The 19,417-nt window shown below is 40.6% G+C and overlaps 2 protein-coding genes across 2 annotated transcripts; one reads left to right on the plus strand and one right to left on the minus strand.

The window, feature by feature from the left end:
* The first annotated feature begins 332 nt into the window (after positions 1 to 332).
* Positions 333 to 9,292, plus strand: cunh6orf89 (chromosome unknown C6orf89 homolog). The gene is made up of 8 exons (XM_074671580.1): positions 333 to 505; positions 3,502 to 3,771; positions 3,859 to 4,024; positions 4,390 to 4,538; positions 4,686 to 4,837; positions 5,649 to 5,784; positions 5,911 to 6,034; positions 7,989 to 9,292. The coding sequence occupies exons 2-8, from the start codon at positions 3,583 to 3,585 to the stop codon at positions 8,069 to 8,071; spliced, it is 999 nt and encodes a 332-aa protein (XP_074527681.1). The 5' UTR covers positions 333 to 505; positions 3,502 to 3,582; the 3' UTR covers positions 8,072 to 9,292.
* Positions 9,293 to 11,818: 2,526 nt separating this feature from the next.
* dram2b (DNA-damage regulated autophagy modulator 2b) lies at positions 11,819 to 18,513 on the minus strand. Its single transcript, XM_074673482.1, has 8 exons — positions 18,312 to 18,513; positions 15,579 to 15,753; positions 15,329 to 15,396; positions 14,937 to 15,079; positions 14,671 to 14,848; positions 14,504 to 14,586; positions 14,324 to 14,416; positions 11,819 to 12,660 (listed from the first exon to the last, which is right to left on the minus strand). Exons 2-8 carry the CDS (start codon positions 15,707 to 15,709, stop codon positions 12,547 to 12,549), a joined length of 810 nt encoding a protein of 269 aa, XP_074529583.1. The 5' UTR covers positions 15,710 to 15,753; positions 18,312 to 18,513; the 3' UTR covers positions 11,819 to 12,546.
* Between the last annotated feature and the right edge of the window lie 904 nt (positions 18,514 to 19,417).

A 19,417-nucleotide genomic window follows, 5' to 3' on the forward strand; every position in this document is an offset into this window, starting at 1 on the left:
TTGTGACCGTGTCCTGTTTCCCCGTTGTTATAAGTAGGCATATGTGAAATTGCGCCCTCAAAAAAAAAGCCAAAATGTGTTGTTTATCAATTAAACATTTGCTGTAGTGGATTATAAACAGGGCTTAAATGATTCGCCAACAGTAAAAAAAAAAAAATACATATTTTGAAAATATTTCCCACACCATCCAAAATTTTTTTTTCTTTTTTTTTTCTTTTTACTAGAACTAAATATTTACAGAAACGCTTGCTTTCCTAACATGTTAAATAACCCTTTTATAACCTCACTACGTGCAATCCCATTCCACACCGGGTGGTGGCGGTATTGCGACACTTCTTACACCTGCAGCACAGGACGAGGAGGAAGAAGAGGGCAGTATCCTGCACTGTTTATCGAAGACATGCCCATTAGCTCCCAGGGAAGTTAACCAGAAAAAAAAACAGTTATTTATATTAAAACGTGAAAATGAAGAGACAACATCCACGGCGCAGGATCTCACATTAAGGTGAGGTCTTTATTTCATTACAGCTTCCTTTAGGTGACGTGAACAGAATGTGTTTACCTAGCCTGTCGTTAGCATGCAGAGCTAACATGTCAGTGTACAGCTGTGGGCTGATCACGACTACTGTGGAGCTGTCGTGACGAGTTTTTACACTTTTTAATATCATGTCATGACTATATTACAAGAGGTTTAGTAAACTGGTGATGTTCTTGTGTCGAGTTCGTAACGTTAGTGACGGTTACATAGACTTAAATGTCTCTTATGGTTATTAAATAGCCGTTAATTTCCTCTTTTCACCACAACACGACAACTTTATTGAGATTTTATGTTAAACATGCATAAATATATATTAATCTAGCCTTATCTGTTTGTGGACAATCCGACATTTCCGTTTTGAGAAGCATGTTTCTCTATTTTGTCGCCTATGCTTTGCATACTAACACGTAGTTACAGACTCTGGTCTTCTTGAAGCTATTATCAGATTGTCGGGTAGCGGTCAGTTATCTGTTGCTATGGTTACCTTAAGAACTGAGTAAAACGAAGGTCAGTTATTAATCTTTTGTTTGCAGCAACTTCTGCCAATTAATCCTTCATATCTTGGGAACAAGGACACAAACATTTCTAATCAATCCGTTTTTGAAATTAAACAACTTAGAACTGGAAGATTTTTTAAGAATCAAAGGAGTCTAGCAGGAAGTTTAACATGTTGTGAACTCGTGTACCGATCCATATTGATGCAGCTTTAAATCATTGAGTGCAAAAATTAAAGATTATTATTAGTAACAAAAATGGAACTTGAAATCAAGAACTAGGGTGTATCTAGGCCTGTCTCGATAACAAATTTTGCTTGATGATAATTTTCCAAAATATTATTGCCGCTAAACACTATTATTGTCAATATTATTTTGATTTTTTTTCCATTTTTTCATTGATGTAATTATGATAAATGGGATAATAAAGTGAGTACACCATATCAAAAACAAGAAACTTTAATTTCTTACAAATGCGACATATCAGCTTGTTGGTGTTCATGAGCTCACACTTTGTTCATTCTGATAAAAAACAAAATATTCCCACACTGGGACTGTGGCAGGCGGCTTAAGAACAGTATCTTTCGGGCCATCACTCATATTAGCGTGTGTTTCCTTCTTACCCCCCAGGACGCTCGCTTAAGCGCTCTCCGTGTGTAAGAGCAGCCCCGTCTTCACCCCAAAGATCGCATTTTTGACAGATGCTCACTCCGCTATAAATCCGCTAAATCCGCTATAGAACCTATGCACCCCGATGTTAGGAAAGATAGACGTAGTGAGCCATCTTCTCATTCAGCCTCTTTGGTGGAAAGAGAGGAGGAAAACAAACATACATGCACATGTCAGTTTATCGAGGCTGGCAAACTTACCGAGGACGTTTTTATTTATCTTTCGGTTAATTGATTTATTGATTATCGTGACAGGCCTAGGTGTATCTAAACTGTATTGTGTTTTTATAAAACTGGTGCAAGTGAAATAAAGTTAAAGGAGAAATGACAAACATTATTGTAGCTCAGTGACACGTCATTTACAAATCTTTTCTTTTTAGGTTGATCTTTATTGTTTTCCTGTTAACAGCAGAAAACCATTAAATATTCAGTTTGTGAGTGATAGTAAAGTTGAAAAACGATGATCAGATACACCAAGAACTAAAATCCCTGCCTTTAGACTAATTCTTCTGTCCTGTCAGTAGTCCAGTCTTCATTTACTTTAACCAATGATTAAAAAAAAAACTGCAGCCAACTTTATTTCATCTTGTTAAAGTCACAAAACGCTTTAGGTTTCAGTAAGTCAGAGATACTTATCTATATATCTCTACTTATAGGCTCCTGTGAGTGTTCAGTGACTGACACAGACCAAACACAGTCAGCGCAGGGATCAATAACAACCGTCTCTGTCTTCAGCCTGCTGCAGGTTACTGTCCTACCCTCAAGTTCATGTCCTCTGGGCTAAAGTACTCTTGCTCTGTACATTTTTGTACAGACAACTTGACACAAAGAACTCTGAACTAGGGTTGAACGATTTTGGAAAATAATCTAATTGTGATTTTTTTGGACCAATATTGCGATTGCGATTTAGCATACGATTTATAGGGGGGATGTGTGTCTTCTACATTATTCACTTAACACAAGCAATACAACATTCTGTAGTTTGACCAACACAACAAAGGATATTGTCAACTTATAAACAAGTCTTTCCTGTAGGCCAGGCCTACATGTTATGCTGAAATGAGATGAATTGATATGAATAATGTATCTTTAACTATTACTATCACAGTAGAATATTGACTGATTGATTTAACTTCAAGCCTTGTAGAGGTGTAATAAAATTATCATTAATTTCCTTAAATAAAATCAGAGAAAGGAACAAAGTCCTGCAGAACAAGAGGCCAGGTATGAACAACAATCCGAAAAATCAATATGAATCCTCTCTTCTATGCATCTCATACTAAATAAAGTGAAGAAATGTAAATAAAAAAAAAGTTTTGGCTCAACCACTGATATTTGTATACTTGTAGATTGCACTTTTTAAATGCACTTTAAAACTTTTCTTTTTTTTTTTTAATTGCAGCCTTTGGGATTTGAAAATTGCATTGTATTAAATTGCAATGTCGATTTAAATTCAATTAATTGTTCAGCCCTACTCTGAACTCTCATTTCATACTGTAGCTGCCCTTGGCATCAATGACACAGTGCTAGAGTTCGACTGCTGCTCAATCTTCTTTATTTTACACTGTGAGTGACAGAATTTGGTGTGTTGGTCAATATCTGATATTTTATTTTTGAGCCAATATCGTCCGATACCGATAACGTGCTGATAATATCAGCACAATGTTAAGTTATTCAGCTTCCTTATTTGGAACAGTCAAGACCTAAAGAAGTGAATGAGGATTATGTATTGAAGATGTTATGATTTATTTGAATGTGCATTTTATTTGAATTGTTGTTAACAGTTTGATTGTTCTGCCAGGTGTGACCATGCCCCTGGAGCCCTCAACCGCCAAAGATCAACTTGTTTGAACGAGAAGTTGTCGTCACTTCCGCTGCAGTCATGGGAACAACGATGAGCGAGCCGTGCATCTACGACAAACTGTCCGAGAGCATCGACATCCTCCGACAGTCGGGCTACCGCTACGGCATGTCAGAGCGGGAGATCGAGCGGTTCATAAAGCAGGTCCTGGAGACCAACGAGCCCAGGAGAGAGCCGCCGCAGTTTCCCATCATGAGAGCCACCATCAAGGTTCGGTCATCATGAAAGAATCATATCAAATGGTTTTAGTTTCTTCCTGTATTTGAGTCCGAAATGACGCTTGTGTTGTCGCTGCAGTTTGTGGTGGCGGTGGGCTTTCTGCTTGTCGTGGTGCTGGCCTTCACCTACCCTCAGAGCGCCCCCCAGCTGGGTCTGGTCCATCTGGGCTGCTACAACTGGTCGTCCCCTCTCAGCCACGTCCGCCTGCTGTCCTTACCCATCGCCAAGAAGTACAACCTGCAAGGTCTGACGCATCGTCCCTGATAAAACAAAGCACAAACATGCTCAGAAAACAGTTTTCACCCAGTGAAAAAGTTTTTGTATTGTACAGTTTGAGTGATGGGAACTTATTGCAGACTTTTTGAACAGTACGAGAGTTTAAATTCATGTCCCTGCAGCAGCCGGAAAATAGTGAACAAGGTCGTAAAAGTGCTGAGTTGGAGAGATGGAGCCGGCTTTGGGAAGCTACAAGTGATGAGATGCCTCAGCCTTTGGTCTCAGTATAAGTGTGTGTGCTTGTGTCTGATTGTGTGTGTGTGTGTGTGTGTGTGTGTGTGTGTGTGTGTGTGTGTGTGTGTGTGTGCGTGTGTGTGTGTGTGTGTGCTGCAGGTTTCCATGAGTGGTGGAGCGCCGGCTCTCTCAGACAGAATCTGGTGAACTGCTCGGGCTGTGCAGAGATCTCCTCAGTGCTGGAAGTCCCTGAGAGCCTCAGAGGGACGGTGGCTCTGCGACGAGGACCACAGCTGGTCCTGCTGAAGGTCAGAGGTCACCACACACACACACAAACACACACACACACCAAGGAATGGTTGTCTGAGGCGTCTCCTGTGTGAGTCACTTTCTAGTTTGGTGCCAACACGCATTAAATTCAAAGGCGTGTTTGTTGTGGTCTGTGGTCCTCGCAGGGCGGGGAGTCTCTGAGCGTTCAGCGGCAGCAGCTGGAGGAGCTCTACTTGGCTCATTCAGGCTCCATGTCCATCCTGATGGAGGAGGACGACGGTCTGCAGAACCTGAACCAGGGCCTCCCTCAGGGACCGGCAAACTTCACCCTGCTCTGGTACAAACTCCTCACGTCCAGATCTCCAATCATGCATCAAGACCCAAGACTGACTGTGGTGTTTTTTTAATTACCAATGAAGTTTTAATACTATTATGAGCTAAACATTGTCTCAATAATAAAACTTTTTTTCCTTAAAAATGTTCAATAAATGGATAAAAAGCAGCAGTAAATCATCACTAGTAATAAAAAAACACCATAGACCGTTGTTTGGTCTTGGGTCTCTTAAAGTCTTAAAGGGCATAAATGTGATATTAAGACTTTCATCTCCTTAAATTTAAACTTGATTACTTAAATTCTCAGAATATCACAAGATCCCTGATTTTTCTAAACATCCGCTCAGTTCTCGCTGGTATTTTTCAGAAAAATGAGTGTTTATGAATTCCATACCTGCTCCAATCAAAAGGTGCATAAAAATGTAAAGAGGATGAAATTTTATAAGGGCACCATCAATTACCTGTTTTTTTTAAAGGAAAGTATATTTAATGTGTTTGATGTTTTAATTTTTGCAGCAGAAGAAACTCAGATCTAATATTTTGGATTTGTAAAAAGAGAATCTATCTTTATTTTGCTAATCTGTAAAAAAATTAAAGTGACAACATTTTGAAAGACCTGGAGCTAAACCCTCTGTCCACAATTTGTGTTAAACAGCTGAGGCTTATCTGTGTTTTATGGTATCTACTCTGACGGTGCAGCACAAACGGAGGGTGGAGCTCTCTCTCTGTTTAATGTAAATATAAATGAGGACATGAGGATCACCTCAGGTTAGATGTGGTTTGAAGGTTTTGGGTTCTGTGTTGGTGTTTTGTAGGCGGTTCAGCTCTGGCACCAGGGAGAAAGTATTGAGATGGCTCTTCCCTAAAGCTGAACTCTGCCCCCTGCTGGACAGCGCTGGAACCATCGTGCAGCGCTGCCTGGTCACACACAGCACAAACTCCCAGAGCAAGGTGAGCACACGTTCAGAGAGTCTGAAGACGGAAGACGTTTATCAGCAGATGCTTGTTTTGCAGCTGTCTTGTTTTTCTCCTCCCTCTGCAAAACCTTCAGCCTCTGAGTTGTCGTGTGTGTTTCAGGGTGTGGGGGTGTTCGGCTGGCTGGTGGTGGGCGAGGGTCTGCCGACGGTTCGGGTCCTGCCCGTTCAGCGCTGCCAGAAACACTGCAGCTCTTTCAACCTGTGGCTGACGCCTGGAGACATGGGTAACGACTGCATGTTGTTTATATCACAAGTTTTTGCTTGCAAACCCATGTGTAGGCATGTTTTTGTGATTGGAGAGAAGGGAAAAAGTTGCTGGCTTATCACAACAGTCACAAGTTTGGAGTGTGCAAATGCTAATTTTAAAAATCCAACTGAAAGGTCTGCTTGAATTGTTATGCTGGTGTCATTTTGAGGGCTAGACCGGTTATCGGCGCAGATATTTAGCATTTTGATCTATATCCGCATCTGCATTTTTTAAAATTTAATCTGGCCTCTGATGAGAAGCTAAGTGTAACACTGTTATTTTGGCTGTAATCCAGCCCTATTATTCCACACGTGCTTTGAATGCGTATTAGACCCCTTAAACATGCTCAAAAACTCACCAAAATTGGCACACACCCCACAATCGCGGAAAATTCCGATATGATATCAAACATGACCCCCCAACATACCATAATATGCTCTCTAGCGCCACCTAGACTCACTAAAATGGCCCTAGTGGCCAGTAGGAATGTCGCACAGACACCAAACCAACATCAAAATGTCTGTCTCGTTGAGGCGCAAAAATCATACACTGACACCCCTGACCTATCTCGAACAGGAAGCCAGCAATTGGCCTTTCAAAATAAGACTTTGCCGCATTTTTATAGCAAAAATTATCTCCTCCGAAACCTTTAGTGGTATCGGCTTGAAAATTGCTCACATGACAGACTAGACCCTCCTCCACAAAAGTTCTTATGGAAGTTGTTATTACGGACCTGGTTTTTTGAATGGCGAGCCTCCAAATTCAGTGAACCCCACAGAAGCCCTCTCAGCTCCCTCCATTAGAAGACATAGGTTTGGAGCCTCCACCTCACGCAGGCTTCCACATTTGGGCCTCTAGACAAAAAAGTAAAAGTCCTACAGCTTTAAAAATGACATAAATGGATTCCTGACAAAATGTCCTACAAAAATATTATATTTTTACACAGTTTAGGTCAACATTCTGGCCTGTGTGGCGAGTTGTTTGTAAACTTTAGTGAATTTGAATCCTCCCTCTGCTGCTGCTGCAGTTCCGTGATGATGTCACAGACTGATTAGGAGTTCCGTGCAGCTGGTCATGTGACCCAGCAGAATAAGTAATACATGGTATCAACTGTTATAGCACTAAGAGGGCCAGAAAGGGATGAAACCCTGACAGTGGAGGTAATACCTTGACCGTGAAGGGGAAACAAGCTTGCAGCTTTAATTTTTTTAAAGTTCAATTGAACTTTATAAGACAGCTGTTGAGCCTAGGAGCTGTTTCGTAAACATACACTTGAAGGTTTTAAAACAAAATTAAGTACCATCCCGAATTTTGACGCCAATATTTTCACTTTTACTACAAATGAATATTGGTCCAATTGTGGGTTACCGGCTTCCTTGACTACTGATTATCAGTTTTGGTATCAGCCTTGAAAAAAATATACCGGTCGATCTCTGGTCATTTTATCCATCAAAGCGTTGAATTTAACTTTCATATGGTGATTTAAAGGAGAAATCAGAATATCAAGATGTACATCATGTGTATCGTGATATAGCTTAAAAATATGAAGATATCAGTTTTAGGCCAGCCCAACTTTAGGTTTTAAAAAAGTGTTTTCTATGAGATGTTCGTATGATGTAAACAAAGTATTTTAATGTTGGTGAGCTGAAATATTTGACCCATGCCTCTTATCTACAAGTGAAAACACAGTGTGAGAGGTATCACTCATGATTCAGCCCTCTGTTGCTGCTCAGCTGATGAACGTGAAGATTCAACCTTGTGACTTTCAGTTTGATCAGCTGAGACCATAAACTCAATCAGCAGTGTCGTTAAAAAACAGATGTTTCTTTTAAAAACTCTAATCATCATCACTAATTCAAACCCTGACTGATCCGTGAATGTGCTGCTGCTTCAGCTGACCCTCTTTCCCCTCTGACCTTTGACCCCTGCAGTCTACGCTGACCCCCGGTACTGGCAGATGGAGCTGTTCCCCGGCCGAGGTCAGAACATCATCTGTGACGGGTCGGCTTTTTAACCGGCCGAGTGAAGGACTGGATGTCAGACTTGTGCTGAGGCGGTTTTCAGAACGCGTGGCTCCGCCCACTGATGCCTTATAATCATGTCTGGTAACGCTCCTCCTCCCTGTGTCCTCGAGGACTGGAAACCACTGCACACAGCCTGGAAACCTGAGGGTGGACGCGAGGGGGACTTCATCAAGCTTTAAAGTCTCTGGATGTTCTGTGCTCGTGCCATAGCTTCACGCCGAATTCTCGCACTTAGAAGTAAAACGAACCTGTGGCTGCGGCGCTCTGAAGGTCGCTGCTGATCCAGACGCTCTGTTTGTGAACATTCACATCCTTTTCTTTAACAGCTCAGGGTCAGTTTGACGTCTTTATGCCTTGATTCTGCTGAAACTCTGATCAATGAACGATCAATCTGAGCTTTTTAAGGTGTGTTACAGCCTTAGTTCTTACTTTATCGCATTTGTTACCAATACACTGATGAACAAAAGAGAAACTTAAAGCTCCTGTGAAGATTTTTTTCTAGTCATGAAACATGTTGAAAATAACTTTGATTCCTCTTTATTCACCAGGAAATCAAACAGAAAAATCCAGTACGAGAAAAATTATTCTTTAAGTTGTAGTTTTTAAAGCTAGCAAATGATGGTGGGGGGTAGGCGTCAGCTTATTTTCAGCATTCAAGATTCTCAGTGAGAGAAGAAGCTGAGTGTTAAAAGAAAGAAGGATGATTTTCTTTTTGTTAAAACACTAATATAAGCAAACGACACAGGTTTGGCCACAGGGGGGCGCCAAAGTCGACTCAAACTTTAAAAATCCCTCACAGGAGCTTTAAGATCAAAGTTAAAACTCTAAATACTTCATCGTGGGTTTATTTGTATTTTAAGCTACAGAAGGGCAAACATCCTTCATGAGAACTTGCAGAGCACTCTGGGAACTTTCTGTTAAAGGGTTTTCATGCGGGAACCACTATTTGATCACAAAGGTAAAACTGAAGAGGGATGTTGTTTTAAAGTTGAATATTTGGGTGAACTGAGCCTTTAAAAAACCAGCATCAGAACATGTCTGACTTCATCCTCAGCGCTCAGCAGGGTCAGTCTTCTTTCTTCTGTCACTGATTTAACCACGAAGCTGCTTCTCTAATTCCAGTGTCTTTATTTATTGTCCTGATTGTATGTGTATATAAGTTGAAGCCATTAATTTTAATAATAATAATAAAGTGTTGTATTATTCTTTCAGAGCAGGGACAGAGTTGGGTTTAGAGGTCTTGGGGTTCTGTGGAGGATGTTTTTGGTGAGGGATCTGAATTTTATTATGGGTCTGTAAAGAGTCGTAGTTTGCCAAAGTGAACGCCTGATGAATCTGAGTCTAAGAAGAAGTCGCTCTCGGACGCTTGAATGAAATCAGAGGGAACCTGGTGGCGCGCGTAGAAATGTCTGAGTTTTATGAGAAAATTAAACTTGTCATCTTTTTGCTTCCAGCTGTTTGGGCATATTGTGTTTTTTTTTTTTTAAGAAGTGTGAATGTTTGATTGTGAAACTAAATTATGTTTGACATAATGTGGCTTACTCCATAAACATCCTGACCCAAGGATTGGTGCATTTAACTCTAAAAAACTGAAGTAAAACAAGCCTTTGTCTTATTTCTGGTAAAAAAAAAAAATAGACCTTTTTCACCTGAGGCCTCATTCACCTGAAAAGTCCAGAATTTTTTTTTATTTTTGTCCTTTATTTTATTTAAGCCGAAATTTTTGAAAGATATGGACGCAGGATCTATGAAAAGTTAATTTTTTAGCTTGGCTGCTGGAACAATTCCTTGTTTTCTGCTCCCCCTGGTGGCTGGCTGCAGTATAGTTCAAAAATCTATCTCCCCAGTCATTCCAGATGGGCTGTGGTCAAACTTGAAAAAATGAACACACCTCGTAGAAATGTTTCTCACATCCAATCGTTATGGTGATTTGAAGATATTGTTTGGCTGCCATGTTGTCAAGACCTCTTTTTTCTGAAAAGTTTCATTTTCATTAGTTATAAGAGGTTAAGAATCTGGCTTTACATCATGTTTAAGGATGAATAATGGCTGACGTTCTCATGTGTTTTTCTCGGGGATTGTAAAATATGTCAGGAGGGTGAGCCAAGAAGAGATTAGACTCTCGAAAGAAAAGGCTGCCACTGGTGGCGCCTGTGACGGGGGAATTTTTGCTTCAAAACTGTACAATACTAAATGGCGTAGCCACGCTGTCCACTCTATATACAATCTATGGACCAACCTGGTTAAATAAACGTTAGACAAATAAGATTATTTTTGGATAGTAAGAGACAGACATGGCGCCTGGTTTGCTTGAGGAAAGTAAAAACTGCCTATGAAGTGAGAAGAATTAACTCAAGTTCCTTGAAATAAGAAAAATTACCGTATTGTCTCATACCAGTCCACTTCCTCTTCCTCCCATCGTGGTCATTCATTGACCTTAATGGGAGGATACTCTACTCCATGAGGTTGTAACTGTCGCTGACTTCAGCAGCTGCCTCTTCCTGTTTTGGGGTCAGATACTGGATCATCTGTGTCATGTATTCAAATGTTTCCTCTGGGGCTTGTTTTGGCGTTTTTCCGCCTCTGCATTTGTCCAAAACAACACTTAGTGAGCCAATCAGCACAGTTTTCCTTTTCAAAGTAACCAAAATGTTCTTCTTTAGTTTACTCTTCACAGCAATTCAAACGTGATTCTTGTCATTTAATATCTTTAAATCAGTCTTTTTTTTCTGGGCTTGTCCGACTAACCCTCTGAGTTATGAAAGACTGCATCAAGATTTTTTTCTTAGAGCCACTGAGAGGACTATCTGGAAAAACAAGATTTTTTCACAGATTAAGGCCACATCAACACATAGCCGCAGGTATCAGGGAAACAGCATATATTTTTATACTTTTACGCCTGTCATCCACATAAAACCACAGTTGTACATTGCTAAAAATTATATTTTTGGAAAACTCTGGTTTCGTGCAGTTGCTGGGAAACCGAGGCTTTGGTTCTCGAAAGTCACAGCTGAATGACGGAAGCTCATTTTGATTGGCTGGCACAGGTTTTATGTCTGAAAAACACTGACATGTAGATGTTTGAAATACCTCAAGCTGCACTTATCGGCAGATTTGCCTGCTTCATGTGGACGAAAGTATTTTCTAAAAACGAATAAGGGGGAATATTTGTTTTTGAAAATACACGACTACATGTGTACAAGGCCTGAGACTTTCTTTCCCACGAGCACCATCACCCCCTGTCCACTCTTGTGAAGATGTGCATTTGTTTTGGAGATCAGATCTTTCTACTTTTCTTTGTTCAAGATACTTTTCCCAGCATGCAAAGTGACAGGGTGATGTATTTATTGTCCAGAGGTGAGCAGACTGTTAAGCGTTTCTTACAGCCTGGTGCTCTGTTCCAACCTTTAGCCTGTGTTAGCCTTTAGCTTATGCTCTATCTTTCTCCTGTTTCTCTTTCTTCTGCTCTTCTGTCCTTTTTTCTGTCTGACAGTTAGGCTCCTTTGTCCACGCCGTTTTCAGCAGAGAAAAACACAGATCTCTCTTCTCACTGCTAAACTTCATCAGCTGACGTGGTGTTGTCATAGAAACGTTTGTGTAAAATAACCTATCTTTTAGCTTTACCACCTACCAAAGCAAGGAGCTAAAAAAAGGATAAAACTCAACAGAGAAAACTTTAATGTTTGAAAAAAAAAAGAGTTCTGTGGTGGTAAGAAAAGTTTAAAACACGACCAGCGTGTACAAAGAGGAGAAGAATCTTTATTAGTCATGATATGGATGATGTGAAAATATGAAACAATGCAGTTTTTATTTTTTCATCAGTGCAGAGACTCAAACTCGGCTCTTTCTTTCATTTATGGTTTAAAAGTTTGATTTCAGCATCAGTCAGCTCTTAAATATGACCCTGCTGGGCTTCGGTAACAAACAGAACAAGAGGAAGAGTCAGGATTTATTAGTCTGGATGATTTTAAACCAGGATTAATCTGATCTGTTTGTTTTCACGCTGCTGACTGAGACACAAAACTTCTGACTCTCTGATTAAAATAAATGTTAAATACAAAAGCAGAAAACAACAGTTCAAAAATATCTTCAAGTATAAATTCTGTTAGAAGCAGCGAGGGAGGAGAGAAGTGCAAAGCAACAAAGTGTCTTAAAGGGACAGTACACCCACATCAGAAGAGAGAGCACAACCTTTTCTTCTGCTCATGTTTTGGTTTTATTGGCACAGCTGAAGTAAACAAACGTGTCCAAACATTTCAGGAAGCAGCTCGAGCTGAATTCCTTTCACGTCTCAGGCTGATTTCTCAAACCTGTACAATAAAGACCAAGAATCCCAGAGGGAGCATGTTTGGGCGTACTGTCCCTTTAAGAGCCACAGCACCAGCGTTAACGTTTTAAGAGTCTTTGTAAAAATCTTTAAAATCTGTAAGAGGAGTAAAAATCTGTGGTCCAGCTGTCACAGTCGTCACGTCCCTCCGGCCAGAAGCGGAGACGTCTCTGAGGGTTCGCGTTTGATGTTTGGCGGCAGGTCGTAGAGGTGGCTGCTCTGCAGCACGGCTTCAGCTCGCAGGTGGATTTTCTTCAGAGACAGAAACACAGAAAATGTTGATTCATATTTCACCTTTCTGATGCAGCTGGAGATTCATTAGCAAATTTTTTTTATTCCTAGAGCTAAAGTTTTGAACAGTCTGCAGAGACTGGACAACTCTCCCAGCTGACGTCTTTAAATTAACGTTTTTATCAGGATGTGAAAATGTGAGCGTTCAAAAACACGAGAGGAGAGGAAACAAGACCAGAGTAAAGTTAGGAAACCATCATTCCTCCTCCTTTTCCTCCCTTACCCTACCGTTTCTCTTTCTTTCCTTCCTTTCTTTCCTTCCTTCCTTCCTGACTTCCTCATCTTTCATACCTTCTTTGCTTCCTTTCTTTCTTCCTCCCTTCCCCCTCCCTACCTTCTTCTTTTCCTTCTTTCCCCTCCCTTTGCTTCCTTTTACCCCTTTTCTTCTTCCTTCAATCCTTCCTGCCTCTCTTTCTTTCTCCTCCTTTCCTATTTCCTTTGCTTACTTCCTCTTTTCCCTCTTCCTCTCTTTCTCTCCTTCCTTCTTTCCTAACCTACACCGCTTCTTCCTACCTTCCCCTGCCTTTCCTTCCTTCTTTCCTTCCCCTTTCCTTTTTTTCCCTTTGCTTACTTCCTTTTCTTCTTTTCCCCCTTCCTCTTTCTTCTTTTTCATCCTTCCTTACCTTCTCCCCTTCTTCCTTCCTTCCCATATCTTTCCTTCCTTTCTTCCTTCCCTTTTCTTTTTTCCATTTTCTTCCTTCCTTACCTTTTTCTTTTTTCCCTTTGCTTCCTTCCTTCCTTCTTTTCCTTTATCCCCTGTTTCTTTCCTTTCATCCTTCCTTACCTTCCCCTCCTTCTACCTTCCCCCACTTTTTCTTCTTCCCTTTCTTCTTTCTTTCTTTCTTTCTTCCTTCCTTCCTTCCTTCCTACCTTCCCCCACTTTTTCTTCTTCCCTATCTTCTTTCTTCCTTCCTTCCTTTCTTCCTTCCTTCCCCTTTCTTGTTTTCCTTTGCTTCCTTCCTTTCCTTCTGCCTCTTCTTCTTTTCTTTCATCCTTCTTTCCTTTCTTCTCATCTCTTCCTTCCCTCTTTCCTTTTTCCCCGCTTGCTTCCTTTCCTTCCCTTTGTTCCCTTTCTTTCTTTCCAGCCTTCCTCCTTCCTTCCTTCCCCTTCCCTTTGTTCCCTTTGCTTAATTCTTTTCTTTCCTTTCCTTCCATCATTTCCTCTCTTTCCCTTTTCCTCTGTCCTTTCCTTCCCCATCTGTTCTTCCCCCACCTTCCTCATCCTTCCTTCCCCTTTTCCCTTCTCTCTCCTTCTCTTTCTTCTGTCTGTCCTTTTCTGCTTCTTTTCTACCTCTTTCCTTTTTTTCTTCCTTCCTTTATTTCCTTTCCCCATCTTTCCTTTCCACCTTTGCCTCACTCCCTCCCTTTCTTCCTTTGTCCTTTTCTTTCTCCCTTCCTTCTGTTGTCTATGGAGGTCAAAACAGTCTGAATCTGAAAAACAGTCCTGATCAAATCCAGATCCTGATCCTGTCATAAAACCATGCTGACATATTTTCCTTCATATCGCCCCCTAGTGGAGAACATGTTCCTTGGTCTGAAGCAGAGTTTGCTGATGTTTACACTGCTGAAAATTGACCACTGATCTTCTGGGATTAGAGACTCCTGAGGATCAGGTGAGCTTTACCTGGAAGTCTCTGATGTAGGTGAGGAAGAACATGACGAAGGAGAAGGCCAGAGACCACTCCGACACGGTGCTGACCATGTGAGCCGTGTAACCCTGAAAGAAAGAGACAAGAAAGAAAACTAAGTCCTGCTACTTCCTCCTGAGCTGATCAACATGACGTCACTTGTCTGGACCACAGACCGGCTCTCCGGGGGTCCAGTGCAGTTTGTGAGGGACGTCCACGCCTCGGAGGATGCTGTACATGATCACAGACGACACGAACACTGAAATGACAGGTTAAGGCTCACAGCACACGTCGTTTCACACCTGGAAAAAAACGAATCTACATCTGACACATCAGAGGATACTGCTGATGATGCTGCACAGCGTCCACACCCCGATCCCCAGCCGGACCTGGAACGTGGTTTTACTGTGAACGTGAGGCTGCATGAACCACGAGACGAGTGTCTGAACGAAGATGTAGAGAGCCCCGACCCCGAAGGTCAGAATGGCGCCCAGGAGGTGCATGGAGAACAGCGTGGTCTTCTGCTCAAACACACACACACAGATTCACTGCTTACACTCTTCAGTCTCAGCACAGGTGGAGACCTGATCCAGGAGCAGCAGGACTCACCTGGAAGTTGGCGACCACGCACATCCCGAAGGAGCTGATCCAGCCGAGCAGGAGGCCGAAGCGGTTTAACCGTTTCAGTTTGAGCTCGTCCTCAGAGGTGAGAGCCTCCACCTGTTTGTAACGCACGTACACTGTGGCCATACCTACACACACACACACACACACACACACACACACACACTTGTCACTCAAAAATCAACTCACAAAAAATGTTTTGTTTTGTTTTTTATTTTGTGTTTTCTGAGCACGCCTGCTCAATTTTTCATGGCATGTTTCAACTTTTTTTTCTTTTTTGCATTCGCTTTAAAACTGCAGGAAGTGTCAGTGCTAATGACTCTGACAGTGGACACAGGCCCTGAAAGTTTGTGCATGAGTGTGTGTGTGTGTGTTACCTAAAAAGGCTGATACGTCCAGCATGATGCCAAACACACACCTCTCTGGTGCCATCGTCCCTGTGTCACTGCAACACCAAACAAAATGATCAACCAGAATTTTTTTCCTTCTTTATTTATTTCTGTTCTTCGTTAAACAGGAAAAAAAGTTTGTTTTAAATGTTTTTGAATCAAAAAGTTTTCGATACAAAAAAAAGTATCGTGTGTTGATGTGTGTGTTGATGTGTGTGTGTGTTGGTGTGTGTCTGACCTGATGTACGGCACCAGAGGATCCACATGTCTCAGCACCACGGCTGTGATGTAAGCGAAGATGAAAGACGCCGACGTCCAGATGACCAGCGTGACGGGCAGGAGACACACGCCCTGCTGGAACCACCACATGGCTCCTCGTCCTCGGTGTGTGCGAGTAAGTGTGTGTTTCTCTCCTGTATATATGACACACACACATTAAACTGCTGATGATAAAGAAAAAAAAAATCAGACTTCAGATTTTCTTTGATAAACTTGAAAAATATTAAATGTGTGAAAGCTGTGGTTGTAATTCAGGGATTAGAGAGTGAACGTGGCTCTCTGGAGGATTTGGGTCATTTTGAAGCAGCGATTAAACAACAGTCGCCTCATTGTGGTTAAATGTTCAAGTTTGTAATTCCTATAGGAGTCTGAATGACTGACTGACTGACTGATCAAATGACTGGATGACTTTCTTTCCTCTGAACCGTGATGACTAAAAGTCTTGACTATCTCAGAACTTTTACAAATTTCAAGGATTCAGCTTGAAAGGTTGAAACTAAAAGAGGAAATAAACTTTTTACAGGCCTAAATCGAAAAAAAAAAAAACTTCATTAACCCTTATCTTAGATTTCCTTCCCCTCGGGATTGAACTTTAAATGATTTCCAAGAAAAAAATGTCAAAACTCTGACTTTAAAGATGCTATGGGGAGGATCTGTTTTAATTGCACTCCACTGCCACCTTCTGGCCTGGAGTCTCACGCACACACTGTCATAAAAATGTGACTTTTAACCATTTTTTTTTGTACAAGACTACTTTTTACAGCACAGTAAGGTAAGGTATCTATCAGTACAGTTTCATAGCGCTACAATTTGAATCGTTACATCAAGCAAACAAGGGCTAGGGCGATACGCTATTCTCACGATTCAATTCTATTACGATTTTTGGGGTGTCAATTCGATTTAAATTGCAATTTTTCAACATTTACGATTTTTGCAGTTTTTAGTTTGCTTTTTTTTTAAACACCAGGCCATGTGGGAAAAGTTAAATGATGATGATAATGTCTATAGACTTTATCAGGAGCCATATTTTCCCATAAAATGCACATCATGTGAGTCACAGAGAAACATTTCGCCCCCTGCTGGAGAAAAGTGGTAACTTTTTCCAATCCAGTTTATTAACAAAGACTGAAATGAAGAATCTGAATTTGAAAAAAAAAAAAAGTTTTTGGACAAAGAATCCCAATTTTGATATTGTCATATCATATATGATATTTTTTTCTCCCATCCCTAAAGCAAACATTGTAAGTTTGTGTTTTCAAAACATTGGGTTTTGTGTAATGTGTAACGTTAGTGAATCCTGGTTATGTCCTGCCAGTCATCTACCAATCAGAGCTAACGTAACCTCACTCTTCATTTTATTGATAGACTCTCAAGTTTGACCAGACCACTGCAGAATAACTGCTGACTGTGGGTTGGAGTCAACATTAGCACAAACAGTTTAGCCCTTTTAGCATTTAGCTCGTGCTCTATCTCTCTCCTTTTTATCTTTCTTCTGCTCTTCTGCCCTTTTTCTGTCTGACAGTTAGGCTCCAGTGTCCACCATCACTACAAAATTAATCACAGAAATCGTTTCCAGCAGAGAAAAAACACTTCTCATCGCTAAACTTCATCAGCCAGCGTGGTGTTGTCATAGAGACTTGGACATGCTGTAAATCAATCAACCCAATCAGGAAACTGAGAAATAGTATTTAGGAATGACCTGTATTGGCGCTGATAATCTCAATTAAAAGTGTGGATTATGATCAGGCATATCAGAAAAAAAATGTTTACAGAACAAAAATTGCAGCAGTAATACAAACGAGTTGTAGCACATTTAAAAGATAGAGTCTTTCAACAGAAGTGAAAGTGTTTTATAAGTCACTCCTAAGAAAATCAAGTGATACAGTCTAAACCCTTAAAGATGAAGGAAGGAAAACTTCCCTGAGGTCCGACCTTTTGTACCCTTTGCAGAAAAGAGACAGTAAGATCAAAGCTACCTGATTAGGATAAAACCTGAGCTATGAATCCAGTTTAACAACCTTAAGGTCAGGAAGTCAGGAGTTATTAAAATATAAACAATGTGTTAAAATACCAAGGTTTACAACTTTACAGTGTGTTTGGAGTGATGGTTAATAAATACCAAACAGAGAGCGTTAAGCTTAGTGTGTTATTGTCGTGTTTAGTTTCACTTTTAGACCTATGAGGAATAAAAACATAGTTTTAAGAATGAGCAGAGCTTTGCCATAGAGGAAGTTAAACCAAATATTTAAAATTATCCCCCTGTGAAACCACAGGGTGTGATCAGGACACAGGGTTAGTATTTATCATTTCAGATTCAGAGGTAAACACAGTCTCTGATTTTTAATTCATGACCTGAGCTCCAGCTTGGACTTTAACCTTCAACATAAAGTGATAAAAATATGATGATAACATTAAAAATGCTGATTACACCTTTCTATATCCAGAGGAAGTGAAACAGACGGGGAGGGATGTGTAAATGTAGCTGTGTCGCTTTTATTCTTAGTGACATGAAACAAAGATCTGACACATCAAACTTAACCTGGTTTCACAAGCTAACGTACGCTGTTACAGAAGCGTAAGTTAAAATTCATGTTTTTATGGTTAAACTCAAACATCTGTGACCCTGAACGCATCATGTGACTCCGGCTGTGTGACATAAAGTCGGATTTTAATTGAACTTAATGAAACTCACGTTATTTCAGCCTGTCGAGGACTTAAATCACGAGTAGCAGGAAGAATCCGGATCCCTGAAGATCCGAACCAGACCCTGGTGATGGACTGAGCTCCGTTAGAAGTCCACAAACCTCTGGGAGAAGCTACAGACCTACATTTATAAACAAACTTTGAAACCGCCTCAGCGAGGTGAGCTCGTTCCGTCGAGAGAATCACGCATGCGCATCACAAGGGGTAAACTGAGGCTGTGGAACGAATGTGACCTGAACTCTGCCTCGCAGGCGGAGCCAGGATCGCAATTCGCCGTTCCCCAAGGGATTTTTGCTTTTGGATTTTTATTTTAGCTGATTTAGTGACCTATTTGTAAGTGAAAAAATAAATAAACAAAAACTTACACGATTTAACTTTTTGTCGATACATAGCCCCAGTAGTAGGAGCACACACAGCACACCTAACGGTCAAAGCTGCTAGCTGCTGCAGTTATAATAAGGTAAACAAAATGCTAACAGTCTATAAATATCCTGTCTACAACTTTGCTGACTTATTGTGTTATTCTTGAAGTATAACAGAGTAAAGTATTGCGATGTTTTGCTTGAAATCAATTGATATTAATTTGTATGATTTATTTTGCAATTAAAAATAAATAAAATAAGAGTTATTTATATTGTCCACTAGTGATTTAGTGGTGAGTAATGTCACGTGCCTATGATTTTACAGGCTATTTTTTCTTATGTTTTTTTTTTTTTTTTTTTTGATGATTTTACAACTATTGCAGTAATAGACTGGTTTTGTCACCCAGACCTGACAACCCTGAGCTAGTCCACCAACTAGAGCCCCTTGTGGCTAAAAGAAAAAGTGCACCTTACCTGGATCTTTCCAAAGGGGATTTAATACCATTAAACAAAACAAAGTTTGTTTTATTCTTACTAATATGATAAATTTGATGACTTTTTTCACTGAGAACATTTTAGTGGTGATGTGATGAGTTTTTTAAAGTTGTCACAAAACATTTAGTCATTACTGTATTCATATTTTAAACTTTACTTGTTTGTGTAAATATATAAACACTTGAAGTGGACCAATTCCAATGTCAGCAGCAAGTTTCAGTCATGATAAAAAAATACA

This window comes from Halichoeres trimaculatus, unplaced genomic scaffold, assembly GCF_033239565.1.
Source record: "Halichoeres trimaculatus isolate MK-OKI-2021-1 unplaced genomic scaffold, fHalTri1.1 fHalTri1_scaffold_1, whole genome shotgun sequence".
Classification (NCBI taxonomy): Eukaryota; Metazoa; Chordata; class Actinopteri; order Labriformes; family Labridae; genus Halichoeres; species Halichoeres trimaculatus.